The sequence below is a fragment of the Oryzias melastigma genome, linkage group LG3 (assembly GCF_002922805.2).
Source record: "Oryzias melastigma strain HK-1 linkage group LG3, ASM292280v2, whole genome shotgun sequence".
In the NCBI taxonomy this organism is placed as follows: Eukaryota; Metazoa; Chordata; class Actinopteri; order Beloniformes; family Adrianichthyidae; genus Oryzias; species Oryzias melastigma.
In genome coordinates, this window is record NC_050514.1 from 18,093,574 (window position 1) to 18,113,628 (window position 20,055).

Here is a 20,055-nt window from a genome sequence, read left to right on the forward strand (position 1 = left end):
TGTTAAAACAGATATTTTGTAGCATTTTTTTACTTACTAGACGATGTTTTCTTTCTCTTTTTGGGTCAAGATGAGCAGTGGGCTAATGTAATAGCAATTCCTTGTCCACCCTTTGAGTGTAATTGAGTTGACACTTATGAGAACCGACGTTCTTTTAAATGCATTACTTGGCAGATATTCTTGCTTTTGTCCCTTAAATTCAGCCAGTAAAAAAAAAAAAAATCATGCCCTTTGCACAACAGGGAGAGGTGAAAATACATAGTGAGAGAAGTCTCTTTTCCAGTCTCTTTCACAGGACCTAATGGATTGTGAGCACTTAATGCATTAATCAATCAATATCCCTCACTGTACATCAGCAGTGAGACCAAGTTATGAATGACCTTTGCAACAAAAAAAAGACACTTAAATGCACACAAGATTGCTCCTAAGTTCGTCAGTTGGGCCCGGTTTTTACCACTTTACTTACACCTTCAGAGTGCAGAGGAAAGTTACTAAGCTTTGTGTTTGCACTTGAATGCACGTTCAATGAGTTTTTTTTTTCCTGTAAAGATGTCTTCTGTGTGCACAAATTACAATTGGTTTATATCCACTTTCTGCGTTTTTATCTTTCTGCATAATAACACATTGCATTAAGGGGCTTGTTGACCTGGTAATGTGAAAACTGCTTTGACAAGCTCTTAGAAACAATCACGAACAGGAAAGGCCGTTCTTTTTTATCATGGCTCAAAAGCTAATTTAAAAATGTCTATTTTAATTTGTTTTCATTACAGGAAAAAAATTGAATTATTATTTCATTATAAATTCTTGCCTTTATTTGTATTTGCTGAATAGTATTGGAAAATAGCCACATGGATGATATTTTTTTTTATATTTATTTACTCATCAAGTAAACTTTTTCCAAATATTTCTAAGATATTTTTCTTTCTAAAACAAAACAAGTAAATATGATAAAAAGTCACTTCTCTTTCACAAGACTTGCAATTTTTCTATGGTATCAAAACAAGCATAAATATTGGTAGATTACTGCAAGGTAAAATGGGGAAGTGAAGAAGGGGGTTGGGGGTGTTTTTTGAGCTCCTTCGTGAGCCGGTGGAGAACAGAGGTGAGGCGTTGAGATGGAGCGGAACGGACAGAAGCTGACTGCACAGTCAGAGAAAAGAAGACTCCAACACTGAAGCACAAACGAATGCTTTTGTGGTCAACGAACAGTGGTCTGTAAAAGTGGCTCCATAGTTTTCTTAAACAAAAGGGGCCAATGCCCTTCCCTCTCCCCCATCTAATTACATTCTTTGGCTCAGTTTAACATGACAAAAAACAGAATATTTTTATGAAGTCTGGCTGCCAGGCTGGCCTCTGTGCCACCTTTAATCGAGTACGCCTCAGAGTGTAGGCCCGCCTGTGAGACTGACAAGGACTTGTGACATGGATTCAAACACATCCACTGTGTTCTCTGCTCTACATATCACACACAAATATGTCAGCTTTCCCAAGTGCTTGAAATTTTTACTGTTTACATGGTAGAAGCTTCTTTCCCAAGAAGATCCCACTCACCAGATATTACTTGACACATTTGACTGAAAAGCACACTTTTTTGCGCGGATGTTCCTGCTCTACAAAAAAGGATCTCCTTAAAAAACAAGACCCAGTTTCTTATCAGCTACAGTTAATGTGGTTCATCCACACATATAGATCAGCATATGATTCTCATAGCAAAAATTAAAACAAGAAAAACAGTAAAAACCCAAATGATCGGATGATCATGAGACTCTCAAAGCAATTTAATAACCACTAACAATACAGTGCTGCTGCTCCAGATGGTATTGCAATTCTATTCCATACAAGTATTTGTATTATCGATTCAAGAATCCATCTTGTGGTTGTCTTACATTTTAAATAACCATTCATAGACTATCAAGAGCCAGAAATACAACATACTCATGTGTTACAAATTATTGTTTTTGTCGTAGAGTTAAACCATGCAAAGCTAAACAAGATTTATTAAGGTCATTTTTCAATGACCAGAAAAAAAAAACATATGCCACACCATTATTGATTGTATTATTGTAAATCTATGACATTTCCACACCATGATTGTCCAAAACAGATTTTTCTTAATTATTATACGCAAAGTACCTTGTAGTCATTTTTATGCAAAAATATATTTGTCTCAAACGCTACAAAGCTTTACTAACCACATTTTCCCCCGAACTCTTATTTTTTTGTTGAAAATAATCACAAGTGTTTGGTTAACAACCTTCAACTACTGAAAGAAACCAGCATCAGATGGAAGAGCTTGGGTTACATCTTTAGAAAGTTGTTTTTGAAAGACAGTGGTGGATTTGAACACAAAAAAAAAAAAAAAAATCAAAGAAAAAATAAACTGAAAGATGAAAAGTTTTACAGCAGCAGTTGATATAGCTGCATTTCAGTCCAAACAAACCTCAGCCCATTACCACTGATGATGAATTGACTAGATGGGTCCTCCTACGTGTTTCCTGAGCAAGTAACACGAAATCTGACCTTTGCTTTCTTTGCTAAATTATGCATCATTCATCTTAATGCTTCAAATAGCTACATATGCAAACCCTTCAGGGCATACATAAGGCAAGAAAAAATATATATTAAAAAGAAAAAAAGCTATGTATATAAATGCATGTGTGTGTTGATATGCATGTGTGGGATTTATTGTCACTTAACAATGTTTAATTTTTATTTTTTGTTTTGACTGGTTGAAATAAACAATTGCCAAATACAATGTTGCAACTTAAAAAAAATGTTTAGAAAATTTATTTTTTATTCATCATTTCCTTTATTTATTATTTTTTTTAACATTGCTCAATCTCAACAAATGCTTTGCAATTCGACTTGTCTATTTTAGAGATTCCCTATGGTCTATTTATATATTTTTTTTGTCTTGCACATCTCATATTTTAACTTGTACAAACAGAATAATAATTATTCTTCTGAATAATTATTTGTCAAATGATGCTAACTTACTTGCATCATGCATCTCCAAAAAGAGTCAACACATTTGAAACGTATAACAGACAAAAAATGCAAAATCGAAGTTACTCTCAGAGTATTTATTCTAATGGCTATAATCCTTTAACATGTCAGGACACAAAAACAGTCCTTTCTTATAAATTTTCAAAATTATCAGTGCTCGTTAGCATTTGGATGTATAACATAACATATTACAATCAAACATGAACATGTTGACAAACCAGTTACTGTGCAAAACAAGTCAAAACTAAATAAATAAAAATGTAAAAACATGGATTTTAAATGATGGTTTCTATAATATATTTTTTTCAACTTGGAATTCTAAAATGGTTTATTCATTGTCATTTTACTTAAGAGTCCGTTCTTATTAAGCAGATGTGAATTCAAGTTTTCAGGAGAGTTGATGAAGATTCTTTGGTCAGATAAAGAGATGGAAAGCATTGGCCCAACTAAATCAGAGTAATACAAGACAAAGACTGTGACCTAAAACACAGTTTAATCCGCTCAAAGGCCATACAGTTTCAATGTCCACATTACGATGTTACGATATTCATGGTTGAATGACGTAGGGGCTTCAAAATCCAACTTCTTTTAAGCTATCACTAGCTTTGAAGCTATCATCCCACCCGTATCATACCTTCTGTGCTTTTTCACCAAACTGGTATCCATCTCTCGGTGTCCACCCGACTCTCGCCCTCCTCAGGTGGTGTGTAGTGTACTGTCAAGCGCAGCATGAATCATTGACTGGTGCTCACGCCCACAGGTAAAGGTTAGAGAGGTTCACTATTGAATTATTTCTGCACTTCTCTCATTGCTGCCATCTGCCTGGCTGCTTTTAGTTGATGTTGTTGAGGGGAACTCTTTGCTAATGCACTGAAAACATGGACGAAAGGAGGTGTTTTGTATGTGAACTAAATAAATGTGAGCATTTTTTTGGCTGGCCTTCACACTTAACAAGTTTGCAATTTATATAAATATATATTTTGGTAAAATAAAAATACACAAGCATGGATTTGCAAACAAAATAAAGCTCACGTAAACTTTCCATGCGCCAGTTTACTCCTGGAGTCTATCTAACAGTAATGATTCAGAATATATGTGCTTTCAGGGCATCTCCGTTTCATCTGCCTTTATTCTCATGGAGTCTTCCGAGTCTGAGGGCAACGTACTACTGAATAGAGCATCAACACTCTCTGGTTTTGTTTTTGCTGTCAGCGAGGCTGATCATCTCAGCTGGACCCTGGCTGAACTCATCTACAGCACAGACCATGCCCTTTAATTCAGCAGCTCTCCAGGGGGCACAAACAGCCTCATTAAATATGGCTAAGTAAAACTTTCCTGCTTCAACTCAATACTTCCCAAAGTTTACCCCAGTCTTTCCCTCTGATGCTGCCTATGGTCAAATTGAGCTGCTCGGTTCTGACAGCGAGAAGCCGCGTTTGCTTAATGCCAAAAAAAACACACACAAGCAAATGAAGCCATCCAAAATGAACAAATTATTGAATATAGTTTCTAGATTACCTGACATAAATAACTTGCACAACAATCAATACAGCAGAAGAGAAAATGCTGAAAAGAAAATATAAAGGGGGGGAAAGTTCAAGAAAGGATCATGTAAGAAAGAAATGTAGAATTACAACTACAGCATAATATCAAAACAAAAAAAATAAATAAATAAAATGGGACTTTCTGGTAATAAAAATCTTGATATTGCCTGCATGTACAGTGTGAAAAATGGACCCCACTGCCATGAACAGTTTGGCTGAAAGGATCAGTCAAATTGGATTTAATAATGAAAGACAGCTTTAACTGGCCCCTTGTAATTTGGTCATTAAAACAGGCCAGTGAATTAATTTTAATTATACTTAAGATGTAAATTTTGACAACCTGCATAATATTCTCTGAAGTGTAAGCAAATGCTTTTCCTTTTTACCTCTGGCTGCACTTGAAGTAATTGTACTACGAAAACCAAGCTGGACATTGCAATTCCCACAAAAATATAAATACATATTATATAAATATATATTTATAAAAGTGTTTTATGACTCTTGTGAAGCCAGCTCTGCAAATAGGTTGTTAGTTTTATTTTTTGCAAAAATAAATAAATTGTAAACCCTAAATAAAAAAGCAAGTATAACTTGTTTCTCCATTATCCTGTCTACCTGTGGCAGTGAAATGACTGCTGCTATAATTAAACCCATCACAATCATTTCTTGTCTGACACCTAATCTATTCTCCACTCCTCTGTCTGTCTGTAACCACAAACTTCCCGCCTCAGTCGTGACTGACAGACCCTTTGGAGGCTGTGGTCACTCCGTGTGAGTGACTTGAGGGGCGGCAGGGCTACTGCATTACCTCCCCACCCTCCCTGTGAGCCCGTCCTGTTCATGCAATCCAGCACCTCACACCACTGCTCAGCAAAGCTTCTGAGCCTGAAAATAGAACTCATTAACACGTTTAGTAAGTACAAATGAGATGACTGTCTCCTGATGGGCTGTCTATCTTTTGGATCAGCTTTCAAGGAGAGTGTGTGGTAATGACAAGAGAGGGGGAAACCAATATTATAATGTGCTACCGACCTCCTCTGAAAATGGGCTTGATGACAGGGAGAGCCTCTGGCGCCCACACAAGGCCTGATTCTCAGTGCACGCACCTATGTGTGTGCTCATTTATGGTTGTGTGAGCTAACAAAATAAAATTTGGCGCATATTTGCACCCACCTGACATAACTGACAGAGAAATCACACACAGGGCATAAAACATACGGAAAACAGACAAGGGGAACTCAGCATGTGAGAGTGTCTCCATGCATACTATAGCTGATGCTTTGACTAGTTTAATGCATATTTTCTGATGATCTAAATCTTTTTTTTTTAATTATTTTTCTATTCCAGAATTTAAAGAAGGCTCTGTTTTCTTTCTGACAAGATGTACTGTACAGAGAGAAGCCCAAGTAGTCTGGTTTTACCCACTTTTCAGTCTGAGGGTAGAGCGAGTCCGTTTTTTTTCCACATGACCATTCTGTCAGAAGAGGTAATAAAAATCTGAACGAGAGATATTTTTACTCGCAGTCCACCCAAGAATAGAGCAGTGGCTTTTTGGTCAATTTGCTGCTACAGGATGAGCGAGAATGTGGATTTAAATCAAATTTTTGAAGGAGAAACCAGCAAAGAAAACACTTACTTGTGTTAGTTTGAGCAGTGGGGAAAAATGAAAGTTAAAAAAAAAAATCAGGGAAATCTATAAAGCCATCATTTTGACTTTTTAATAAACGTCTAGTCTTTTGTAATATTTTCAAAATGAAGAATAATGCATTTATGAATATAGCGGCACGTTCTGCAGACAGCAAACAATTTCCTACGCTGCCTGGATGCCCTTCGGACAGGGATTAGAAGGCAGGCGGCTAACGGAGGCTTGACTGAGCTGAAGGCCCTCTGGGCCCTGCTCATCCAGGCCTGCAGAGCCCCTCATCCTCATATCCACTCTGCATCACAGTGCAATAACAGCCTTTATTAAAAGTGCATTGCAACAGCATATGTCTATACAACTTACTTTCAGATTGCCCGTAATGTGGCATGTAGAAAGGGTCTGGTGGTTAGGGGCTACAATATCCTGTTTCTGAAAAGGTTTACTTTGCATTTTAACAAGCATGAATAAAGAAGGACATTCCAGAAACGGCTACCGTCTGTTTTGCTCTTGCCTGTGGGGAGCAAACGCTCAGACTACAGACCTCGCATGCCATCAAAGCGTGGCCTGGCTCACCTCTCATTTTACCTGGCTTTCACAGCTCTTGCATAGCCATGGGTCATGCAGATAGAATTATGGCAAGGAGGGGAAAAAAGCCCTGTTCATTTGTTGGAAAGATAACAATCTGAAAATAAATCTGAAAAGTCATTATGATCCATGGAGAATGTTAGATGTGCTACAGGTGTTGGTAAATGCTACAGAACATGCTATTACTAAGGGATCCATCTCTTGGCAAAATATATATAACTGTTCCCAACGGCTATTTTCAAACCATGACCATCGTGGTTCATCATGCTTGGATGACTTCAAAGTGCAGCTGTAAGAAAACAAATCTGGGTTGTCCAGTTTAGCCAAAGGTGCACTTGCTTATGAAAACAAAAAAATAACTAAAGTTTTTGCAAAACTTTTTCCATATGTCTTGAAGTTGAACAAGGATATTTGGGAGTAAGAAGTATGTGCAGGTGAGGTGCCAATAAATTTCAAATATGCATTCTGCAGCAGGAGTTAAGCAAAGATAAACTGGCAGAAGGCATTGGCTATAAATTATTTATTTTAATAAAAAAAAGAAAAAGTTTTTTTCTGTTTTTAAAAAATGCATTTGACAAATACTAAGTAGCACCTCAATCAAACATCTGCTGATGAGAATCTCTTTACTTCATGCATTCGTAGATTTCTAAACCAATGTCAAATCAAGTCGAACACGGACGCTCAACCTGTCATCCTGACTGGTATGGTGGAACCACCCCAGACACTCAAACACACACTGCTGTCACAGGAGACAGTTGGTTTGCCACTTCCACTGAGCACACAGAAAATCTATTACTGTATGTGGTCAACATGCAAGTGGCAATAGCAATGCTCAAATGATATTAGCTCTAAATTAGTTACAGCGGGGACAACAAACAGCAATTCATGAAAGAAATACAAACTAAAGCTATTTTAATGTTGGAAAAAAGAATATTTTGAAAACAAAAGCATTAGTTCCAGTTCATATTATCTAAGAGATGAACAAAGAGGTCAGCAACTCTTTATTTGTTTGCATTTTGATAAGTATAGGAGATTTTATTCCTCACTAAAAGTTTGAGATTTACTTTTTTACAAATTCGCATTGAATACACCGTTAATGTAAACCATTGATCAACAATACTTTACATGATTTTTGCAACTGTTATGATGAAAATGTACGAACTAAATGTTAAAAGTAAATTATACTCTGTGGGGTGGAGTTTAATTGCTGTTAAAGCCAGGAATTAAACAGATGGCTTCTCTAACACGTAGCCACAGACGTTGAAGAGTAGCTTTTATGAATTCTTAATATAAGTCTATAATCTTAAATTTACTATTCTATTTTAGCATCTCTGGCAGTTATGCACTTCTGAGGACGCAATGTAAGACACAATGACAAACTTTCCACTGGCTGAAAGATGTGGTGCATACATCTAATCTAAGTGTTGAGGAGTTGAATATCATTACTCAGAGTTTTGAGATGCGAGCTGACTGTACTCTTAAGTTGTAATCGCATGCTTCACTGCCAGTTGGCTAAAATTTGTATGCAAATACACGTTTCTATGGTCATTGTGAGAGCCAAAAACAGATCTCAAACGAGGCATAGAGAGGATGATTCGAGTGCATCACTCCACCCCATAAAACCAGCTGTTAAAAACAGAGGTGTAAACCAACGACCAAAAAAGATGGGACTATGACGGACTTGTCGGTAATCTTGTTGCTCAAATCTCACAGAAAACTTTAGTTTCATCTTGTGACAAAAAAGCCCAATATATCATCTTCAATGTGAACTTCAGTCCTAGTTGTGATGTAATGCATTGTATGATTCTAAAATACTAGAGCTAATATGCTTTATTGAAACATCTTTCCATGTTTGTGTCTATTGTTCCACTTTTGCTCAAGAATTATGCATGAAAATGGGAGGGAGATGTGTGGGGAGGGATGACAAACGCCTTTGTTGTCAGAACAGGCCTCGCTATTAGGTGTGTGACCCTGAAAGTGCACCCCTTTTAGCGCAACAAGCAATAGATCTAATATTGGATACCACTTTTATGCAGTAATTTGTATGCATCCTTTTGTCTCATTTCCATTTAATAATGAACATGTCTCCCTTGCCCAGGTTCTACAACTGATCATTAAAAGTATTACGGATCTAAACTGGAGATTTAGGTTCCGCCAGAAGCAGTCACAAAATGGTAAATAAAAAAAGATTTTCATAGCTGGCACGCGGACAGGAGACATTGTTGGCTGATCAGTGGGGTTTAGTCTCAGTCTTCTCCTTCCCATCTTCCTAAAATCACAGACAGGGATTTCCTCCTGCAAGGAGAGTCGAGGCATCGCAGCCCAACGATCAAGAGCCTGCCGTCTGTGACTGAGCCAGATTTACTGAGGTAGCATGAGCTAATCCACACTGACAGCCACGTTTCTTCTCCATCCCTGCATCCTTCATACACAAACATAAACCTGCATGCATGTGCCACTTCTAAAAATACCGTCCATAATTTAAAAAAAGCCTTCTTATTTAATCATATTTAATTTAGAAATCTGTTTAGCAGATCTTGCTTTGCTCCCTTTCCTCCCTCCACCGTGAGCGGTTACAAAACAAACCGCTCCTACAGAAGGATCTTCACCCTTCAGCGACATCTCACTTTGCCCTTTTTGGAGTCATGATCTCATTCTCTTCTCAACTCAAAACCTAACTTTAGTAGATTAATGCTAAGAAATGAGAAACCTCAATGTGTCAGTGTGTTACATGTCCTGGTGAACATCATTCAAATAAAATAGGGTCATCATATGCCCAAGTGTCACACCAGCCTCAGACACAATTTAACTTTTGCTCCCCATTTGTCCTACATCACTTCACAAATGGATACTCTCATTCGCTGTTTTTGGTTTTCTCAGGAGCATTTTAACCTGCATTTTCTGACCAGTCACCATCAGTCGCCCCATACACGACTTGACCTGCTCTCTTTGAAATTTTAATCTCACATTTCTCAGTCTCACAGTCCTCAAACAGATGTATCCTGTTTTTACAGTTTACTTTCTTTTTTATTTAAGTAATTACCTGCTAAAGCAAGGGGGAAATTTGAACACAGAAGCAGTAAGCTGAACTGGTTTCGGTCATCTCTGCACACAGAGCAGCTGTGAGAGGATGGGGTCCCTTTGAGACCTCCTTTGTTTCCCCACAGATGAAGGGTTAAAAAAAAAAAAAAAACTAATGGAGGTGGGGCCACAGAGCAACATGCCTAAGCAGCACATTTATAGTAAGAGCAGGAATTAAAACAATGCAAGCCTTTGCTCTCCCTGTTAGTCTAATTAAAAAGAAATCTAATTCTTGCTGCCCTTGCTCTCCTTGGATCTGGAGCCCAGAGGAGATTTGCGGCACCGAATCCCTGCAGTCTATATTTGCTGCATCTTCATAAAGAATGTTGATATGCAAAGTTGCGAAAACTGGAGCATCCTTATGCTGTCATTAGCCAAAGCATGAACCCCAACAATCAGTTGATGACATGTAAAGATCTTGATGCAAAAAATGGCTTTAAAAATCTTTTTTTCCCCTCTCTCTATGTCAAGTAAACGGCAAAATGTTTTTGATTTATTTTTGAATGCATTTTAAAGACAAAGCCGTATTCTCTGTGTTCTGGTAAAAATCCACAGTGGGATGTGGGTCACACAGACAGACAGACAGACACTTTCAAGATCACAGCAGAAGGCAGGAAAATTACTGTTCAGGTGACCCAGAAATCCAGGGGCAGCTTTGTTTAACGAATCAAGCCGTGTTTTACCACTTTGGTAAGTGGATCAAAACCACAAGAAAAGAGCATTTTGCCACAGGAATGCTACAGAAGGAGAAAACTAAATATTACAATGAGAAGGTTCTGTTAAACCCCAGCTAAGCGGGTGAGGTTACGAGGTGGGTCTGCCCTGCTGATGCAATCAGACTGTGAGAAAGAAGGACTAAGAAGTTCTAGAGAGTGTCCATGGTTGTGAGTGCTTCATTAAGACGCTTTGTCTTTTAAAATAAAGGGAAAAATAGGGTGCATCTGTAAATCGTTGCTAAAAAACAGTATGTGTCCTGATGACTGAGCTTGAGGGAGATCCAAAAGATTTAAAGGTGTCTGATTGGATTAGAAAAATAAGTGCAAGTGATAACTTTTACAGAGGTATGTATAGAGAAGTTATGAAAACAGACATCAACGCTAATCTAAGTGGTCAAGCGTCATTGTTAAAGGGCACACTCATATGACATTCAAATCACATGAAATATTTTGTGGGAAACCAAGGCTCTTTTGTGAGAGGTTAATGCAATTTGAGGAGACTCTGCAAATCATTAAGTGCTGTGTGTGTGTGCGCGTGTGTGTAATGACACTACCCACACACAATTACCAAGTCAAAGCTTGGGTCCTGGCACAAAACATGGGCATGCAACTCATGAAAGGTTAAAGAAAAAACGCTTCTCAAACAAGGTCGCACCTAAAACTGAGAAGCGGTAATCTATTTTCAAACAGCCCACGTCTTCCTCTCTGGAAACAAAAAGTAAATTCCCAACCCCCCAAACCCTTTTAATCTAAATGGCCCTTCCTCTTGCCTTTGCATGTTCGCTTGTCCACTGTACTGTAGTCATTAACATATTTGGAGTGCAGTGAGCAGAAAGCTTAATTGTCCCTAATTGCTCAGCTAAATATGTTCTCTAATGATTTGCTTCAGATCTGTGACTGCCTTTTGCGCAATTTCCCGGCCGCTGGCTTCATTATCCCTGCCTCCTTGGAACAAAGCGTCTTCACAAGCGAGCCCTTTTTTCCTCTACATAACACAGACAGTGAGTATGTGTGTGAGGGAAGTAATGGTTCCCTCTTGGAGGAACGCACAATAGAGGCCCTTTGTCAGGGCACAAGAGTTAAAGTGATTAGAAAACCAAATCTCTATTAAGGAAGAGTGTTAATTGACCACAGCTCACTCTTCCTAATCAGTACATAATAAATGGACGGAGGAGGAAGTTTGTTTCAGCCATTCGGCTTCTGTGACTGTGTTTTGGTGTTTTTGTTACTGTAGCAGCTGGTTCTGTTGTGCAGCTCCTCCCTCTCCGGCATTAATGCTCACCATCCGTGTGTCTTTCAAAGGCTAAAAGCTGCAGCTTCCATTAACAGAGGCATCTGTCTTTGTAAGAAAACACTGGGCAAAACACCTTTAATTTTACCTAAAACAAATTTCTTATGTTGTGTGTTTTCCTCATATAGCTTGACATAAAAGTGAAAAGAACACTTAATAGTGTCTATGAATAGAAATAAAAGACAAAACAAGACAAAAAAATTAAAGAAAATTGATTATAAAAAAAAAAAACCTGAAACAAATTCTACAGAAAAAAAGATTTATGTGACAGCAAGCACAAAATATTATTTGTATTATTTGAAGAAGTTATAGTGTTATGTGTGAAAATGTTTAAGTGGAGACATAACGAGAGGAAAAATGAAAGCCGCACACACACATTAGGAGCTGCAGGGGCATCTTCTGACCTGTATCTGAAGAAGGGCATTTGCGGATGGTAAAGATGGAGCTGAGATCCTCTTCCTCCTCTGGAAGGCCCTTCTGCAGGCGCTGAAGCTTCCTGAGGCTCTCACTGCGTTGGTGCTTCATGGAGCGCACATGCTGGATGAGGTTGAGCTTGGCCTTGGTTGAGTAGTTGCAGAGCACGCAATGGTAGTAGCAGGCATCGCCCTCCACTGCGTTTTCGTGCTGCTGCAGGTGCTGCGAGGAGGGAAGAAGCCGAGGAGAAGGGGAACATGGAGAGAAAGAGAGAAAAGTTATTGTAGATGGCAGATAGCTGGCTAGGCACCACCGACTCACTTTCACTCACACAGTTGGCAAATGAACAAATCAATTCCCAATCACAGTCCTGTTGTTTAACATCCAAATCTCTTCCACTCCAGGACAACTGTTTGGACTGCACACTTGTCTGCGCGAGTGTCTGTATCAGTGGACTAACAGGACAGGAGAGGCCAGGGAGGCACGTAAATCTCAGGGGCCCCAGGAAGGGCAAGAATCACATCAGCCATCCTTCAGAAACTGCAGGTCTGCGGCCTCACAGACGGAAGGAAGCATTGATCCCCTTCACTCAACAGAAGCGTCCCGCTTCTGAAAAGGAAACTCCAAACATCTGCCTGTTTCACGCATGGGATACTAAATATTGATCATTGTGAGATAAATCCTGGCTCTCATAGAGAGAAAGAGGCAAAGCCAGCCTGTGGCGAGACGGTAAGGGGACTGAGTACATTCTCAGGGAAAATGGAGCATTCCTGAACAGACAGACAACCTTTGGAGGACAGGAAATCAGCATCAGTATTGACCCGCCAACTTCAACTTCAGCGCAGCTTCCTCCCAAAGTCAACGGCATGTCAAGCTCAGCCTGCAGTCCTCCCAATTGTACGTCACATCATGCATAAGACCCTGTTGTGACACCATGTCACCACAACCTCTAGTCACACCACCAAGCTCCAGCCTAATTACCTCCTGCATGGCTCAATCAATGATGTAAGGCCAACACAATATTGCTTGGCCTGGTGTGAGCACCACTTATTGACCATTATCCTAAAGCCTCGCATTGACGCACATGTATAATAAAAGCTCCACACTCTGTATGGCCACTTGTATCACGCCTGCAAGTTGCTACTCTTATGTCGAACTGCAGTCCATCTGTGGATTTCTGTGGTCAAAATCAATGCTGATCGCTAAAAGTTTTCCTCTTTTCGCCCAGCATCCCCAGCCCTTGCATCAAAGACCCAGAATGATGGAAAAAAAGTGATAAATGGGAGAACTTTAATTAAATATGGAGTCCTTTGTAGTTTTAAAAAGTATTTACATGATAATATAGACAGAAAAAAATTAAAACCCTGTTTTAGTTATAAAACCTTTAACAATGAGAACCAAAATTATGATACATTTCACCCTCCACCCTCTAATATTTGATGATGTACAAATAGAAGCAGTAATGTGACTATTCAAATACGACGTTTTTAAAACAAATTTTAAAAAGACTCCTTCCCATCATGATTGGCATTACACACCAACATTTAATAAATATAATCCTTGGATTTCTTAGAAGATCTTCACACATGTATGTTCATAACCCCTTTTTTACCATGACTGAACCATCACCTACTTCCATTGCTCAAAGATTTAAAGGATAAAAGCATTAAACACATTACATCAAAATCAAGTGTTGACAGCGTGGAAAAAAAAGAAAAAAAAACAGTCATAATAATATTATTCCATCCTAAAATGCTTTTGTCCCTTTCTCCTAATGTTTAATTTTCTGGCAATATTGTAATATTGCCTTGGGCTTTTTTGAGCTATTGTGTTTTATTCTCTTTGGTTTCACATTTCTCACTTCTACACCTAAAATGTGCATTAAGACACTGCTTCCAGGAACGGGAATAGGAGGTTTTTTTTTCTTCTTCTTTTTTTTTCTTCTTGTGAGCCCCACAGCTCAGTGTAATAGAGTTATTAGGTGATTGTAAAAAGCTCTGTGTGCTCTCCTTTCTCGCCTCATTTTAAGCCGTCCATGATGTCATGAATAGGTGTTGCTGGATGTAGTGGGGGGCCTTCTCCTTCCTCTCTGTGCACAAATATTGCATCAAATTTAAGGTATAGAGAAACTTGAGAGATAGATTCAGTTATAGATGACAGCAAATCAATCAGATCGCCTTCAGTAAGATCAGATGTCTTAAATTTTAAAAAAAAAGAAAAAAAAGAGGGAAAAGGAGTTGCAGCCACATATGACTTAAGGCTCCAAAAATCTGCAAGAAGACAGGTTTTAAAAAATGACAGCACCTGACTGAAACTTCAAAGCTGGCCTCATGAGGTAAATAAAAGAAAGAAAAAAAATTCTTGGGAGTTTTATAGTTTCCCATAAAAAAGCACGGACTTTATATAGGAGTGAACCTGAGACTAGCTGCCCCAGAATTGACCATAATTCACTATAAAACCTGACTTGCCGGGGAGAGCCTCAACGGGGCCAAAAACGGCTGCCCCAGTGCTTGTTGCTCCGTCTACAAAGTCAAATGATTACACCTGTAAACCAGCACTTTCACCATCTTGGCACTGGACATGACCCAAAGCATTCTGGGGGCATGTTGGAGTCAGAGAAGCGGGAGAACGTCCATGTAGAGTTAAGCGATTCCTTTTCCTTTAATATGTTAAAAAAAGCAAATTTTGATTGTAAAAGAAAAACACAGGACAACTGAACAGTGTGATCATTACAAACTTTCTCAAGCATCAAATCTCATAGCCTTGCTGGAATTTCCAATGACATTTTCTGAGGATTATATCTTAAAGAGCAAACACAGATTGGGCACAGCACTCCCCTGAGCCTGCTCATTTTCTGCTTCACACACACATGCACGGAGGCTTTGATTGTGAAACATAATAATGCATGAGACAGTGTTTGTGTCTGTTTCCTATGAACCTGCAATGAAGCCCCTGGTTGATAAATCACCTCCAACTGGAGTGCAGGAATTTGGTGGCTTAATGAAAAAGTCATGTTGGCCTAGCAGGAGCTGGTTTGCCTGGCTCTGGGGTATCTAAGCACCCTATCAAGGCCCCAAACGAGAGAGGAGCTGTGGAGCATAAAGGGGGAAAGCTGACTGGGTCAGTGGCATGGTTTCAATACCACTGAACTGTCTGGGAATTTACAGCAATTACATAGTAGATTCAGCTGAGCAAGGTAATGTGTGTGACTGTCTGTAATACAGTGATACAGTCAGCAGAACAGAGATTGGCTGTGTGCATGTGAATATATGTATTTGTGAAGCCAGATAAACAAGTCATTTCATAAAAGATATACTAATTATTTTTTTTAGTTCAAAGCAGATTTGAATCAATTTTATTGAAATGGTGCAATTTGGAAAAAAAGAACCCATAAATGAAAGAGCAAGTAGAAATTAGCAAGGGTTAAATTACGTTTAACAACATATTTTAATGGGTTTTTAATGTGATTCAATTGTAAGATCCAGTGCAGAAAACTATTCCGGATTTTTTTATGGTTTCAAACTACAATTACGTTTTTTCAGGGCGCTATTTTGATGAAGGGCCTCGTCTCTTTGCTGTGGAGGCTGAAGCAGTACTCGGTGCTTTTTCAGGTAAAGAGGGACAGGGGCGGTCCACCCGTCCTATCTCTCACAACTCTACGGTGCACCCTGCCCCCTGAGTGGGCAACACATGCCTGTATCACTTTCAACGCCCACCCACGGTACATCATACATCTGCATTTCCATCCACTAAAATTTTTAAGTAAGAGTGCACCTTTAACACAAAATATGGTGCTTGCCAAGAGGGTCCAGCTAACATGAGGTGGAGTTAAGCATCGCTGGGAACGTGCGACCACAACAAATGCTTGTAATCGTGTTGCCAAAAAGGACATCAGATATTTCTAAACACAAACGTACACATCCAGACACACACATGAGAACATGCCATTATGATAAGACCTTAATTTCCACCATTAAAACTGGCAATGCTGTTAATACAAAAATAATGCATTAAACCGATGACTATCTGTGAGCTAAATAGCTATCAATTTCAAGAGATACCAAACTCCCTCTGTGAGAAAGAGGGAATATTGTCTCACTGATTCTCATCACTAAAAGCTATTTTATGTGTGTGCGTTTGAACATTTGTGTGTTCTGCATGGGTTTGAAAGCCAAAATTTCCAGCTGAAACCTTTCAATGCAAAAGAACAGGCAGATCTGTGTAACAATGATGGAGAGTCAAGGCTAAAACTACATTCACGCCTCTCAAACAGCCACTTCAAATGAAAAGTCTATGTAAACTAGCATAAAAGCGCGTTTCGAGCTTCTGTCTTCAAAACTCTCACGTTCACGTGCAAGTTTTCACGACTCTTTGCAGTGAACACGTGCTGCCAGTTAAACCAAGTCAAATTTTGACCAATCAGGAGCTCAAAATTGGTAGTGACGTATGGATTTAGTTTATCTAGAGAACCCAAATACGGTAACAAGCCTGACGACGTCTGTGTTTGTAGATAAATCTAGGTCACTCTCCTGACATGATGATAATCCATATGTCGTCATTGCAAGGACGCAAGAACCATTTTCGTTTAATGCTAAAACCATGAGATTTGAGCCACTTTGAGATTTTGCACCAAGCCCCTTCTAACTGTGGGTCGTGGACATACTAGTAAACAATAGAAAAAGAAGAAAAAGCCCCTCCCTGTTTGTTGAGTGTGAACACTTTGGGCTAAACGCACATTCAAGTGTGCGTTCAAGAATGCCTGTTTAGCCTAGTGTATTCGTAGCAGTGATCACTTCACTAGTTTACCGTTTACTACCTAAATATGATCATAAAAAGAAAATGGAACAGTTTTCCAACCAACTAAAATTTAAATTGATCAAAATACGAATACATAAAAATGCTTCCTTTACAGAAAAGTACTTTTTTAGAAAATAGCCCATGTCTTCACAGACGAGAGTGGCTGATCATGCAGACATTTGTCGGAAACTTGATGCTCATAAATCTGGACTCTGGGATTCCCCTCCAACACAGGCAGGATATTTAGCAAAGAACAGCAGTGACTGGAGTAAATAAGTGCCTGCCGTTTGAGTCTGTGATGTTTTGTTTGCCAGCAGTATGAACAACAGCTCCAACCACAAAAGCCCCAATGGGTGCCAAGTGTGGCGGCTGCTTTGAATTAGCCACTGCAAGTTACAACACGCCTGAAAGTTTGGTTGTGGCTTAAGGGAACTGTGTATTCCAAGCACAGACGGTGTACCTACCGCTTCCTGAACCCCATCTCCTCCCGTGTCCTTTCTTTCCCTTTGCTCTTTAATCCCTGCCACCCCTCTGCTGCATCCTGTCCCTCTGTTACAAAGCCCATAATGTACTTTGTTGCTTTCTCTATTGCTTTACTGCAGAAATGATCCATCACTAGCGGTGAATAAAAACAGGTTGCATATTTGTCTCTGCCAGGGCTGGGAGACACAAAATGGACCTCTGTGTCTTAAAGAATGGTAGATAGGTAAAGATGGATCACTGTACGTGTCATCAGAGGCCATGACTTAGCATTGACCTAAGAAATAAAGTAGCCTGGGAGGGGTCATGGACATACTTAAAAACGATAGGGCTACTGGCGCTCCACACCCACCACTCTTACTTACTTTTACATTAAATAAAGCAATAATTATTGAATTCCGTTTGAATGAGTAAGATGCTAGAAAGTAAACAATGGGAACATAATTGCATATGGAAGGCAATCAATGCAGGCAGTCATTTGGGCCATGTTGATTGTGTAGGCCGCTATATGTGCTCTGTGTGCACAAGTGTGAGTGCTTTTTTTTTTGTGCAGCCATTGCAAATCTAAGGTGAGCTGGGGGAATGTGTGCTGTGACAAAGATGGGAGTAATACACTCTCCCACATGCACGAAGAAAACAAGAGCTGGGTAATCCCTCCTTCAATAATGACCCAGGGCTCTAAACAATATCTCTCAATCAGCTGATCAATGTGTCCACATAATTCATGTGTGACTCACTGTCTTTGAAAAGGGGAAGAGAGGGAGGATAAGCGAGCAGGCGGTTAAGAGATCAATGCCCTGTGTGGTGATAACGAGCCTGTGCCTATGCCCACAGGAGCCCCACACTGGCGTCCAGGGTCTCTCTCATTAAGAACATTTGGATAAGCATGGCTATACATACATAATGTGCACTTCTAATCATGGCCAGATAAACACATTTCTCCCCTTTTTAATGAGCCGGGTCCTGCTTTGTGACACAAAGACTCCAAAACATACAGGAAATGATGTACATCATCACTATATACATATATAAAGTAGGAAAAGAGTAAAACAAATTAGCACCAAATTGTTGGCTTCTTCTTTCAGTGGCCCATTAACAACTTAACCTCCTGGAGCTTTTATGAAAGTCATGTTGGGAGGAGCTTGGGAAAACTGTTGTACAACTGTTACAGGCAGGAGGCAAAAGCTGGGTGGAGCCACGTATCCCCCCCCCAAAAAAAATGGTTACAGCCACTTTATGACATGTGTTACACCATCTGGAAAACAAGTGGGGCAAATCCGGACCTGCCTCCGTCCTTCACTCTTTTATCCGAAATACACTGTCAACATAACAGCCCACCATTTTAGACAAGAATGACAATAACTACTTAACCATAGCTGTGGAGGTGAATGCTTTTAACACTTTAATTTGAGCACAGCTTAAGGTCCACAGCAGGGTGGGGTTGTTAGGATTTGGAGCATCGAGATGAGTTTCTTGTTTTTTCATTGGAGTATAATGACCATCAAAGTTATATTTAAGGCCATTATGAGAAAAGCAATTGCTTTGGGGGTGTAATAAATCCTTCATTTTTAATGGTGTTATAGGCAAGAGGTAAACTGGAAAAACAGTTAAGACGTGCATCTGCTTTCAGCACACAATACGTGAAACAAACTTCTTAGAGAGCTCCATCTCATTTTTTAAGTTCTTCACAGAGATATCATCTGTCTGAGGACACTTGTAACTAAAAACCACCCCGGAGACCCACTCTTCATAGGGATTTTGGGTCAACATGTCTGCGAAAAAAAGTGTTATATTTCTGTTTGGCTAAAGTCTTTTTAATGCTCCCTGGATGGAGTTACGATTTGCAAAGCAAACCAAAAATGATGCAGGTGATGATGTTACACAATTAAATTTATCCATCAAATGTACTTCAAACTGGATATATGAGCTCTGTGAATCTTTGACGTAAATTTAATCAGGAAATTTTTAAATTAGCGCCTCAAAGAACTGTAAATGGAAGTAAGAATTTACTCCTAATGTACTGATAAAGCTGCTTGCAGAGGCTAGCTACGTCAAACATTCAGCATTTCCACCACAGACAGTGTTTTGACATCTGTGGGGTAGGAGCATCACTCCCATTTACTCTTTTTTGGAGCAGCAGAGGTAGAGCAGTCAACCTCTGATCAGAAAGTTGCAGGTTTGCCTTGCCTTCTCATGTGCCCCTTAGCAAGACATTGATGCTTCTGGCGGTTTGATTGCAGCAGAGCTGCCATCAGTGTATGGATGTGTGTGTTTGGGTAAAACACTTTGGACTTTAATCAAGGAAGAAAAGCATTAGATAAGTATTTACTTTTATTTACCATTTACTTTCTCTGACATTTGCCTTTGTGGTTAAATACAAGCTTGAATTGGGTTCAAAACTGGCTAGCACCAAAGTATTAGCACATGAATCTCACTGTCTTTTATTTATTGCTTTCATTTGTCTGCAGTGTTCCACACAAGAAAAGCAAAAGATATGTA

General features: G+C 39.3%; 1 protein-coding gene across 4 annotated transcripts in view; it reads right to left on the bottom strand.

The window, feature by feature from the left end:
- zfhx3 (zinc finger homeobox 3) overlaps positions 1–20,055 on the bottom strand; it is a 172,816-nt gene that overhangs the window by 39,126 nt on the left and 113,635 nt on the right. For all 4 annotated transcript variants that reach the window (XM_024294816.2, XM_036210299.1, XM_024294815.2 and 1 more), the window contains one exon: positions 12,270–12,501. In XM_024294816.2, coding sequence (XP_024150584.1) covers positions 12,270–12,501 — 232 coding nt within the window. The remainder of the gene's footprint in view (positions 1–12,269; positions 12,502–20,055) is intronic.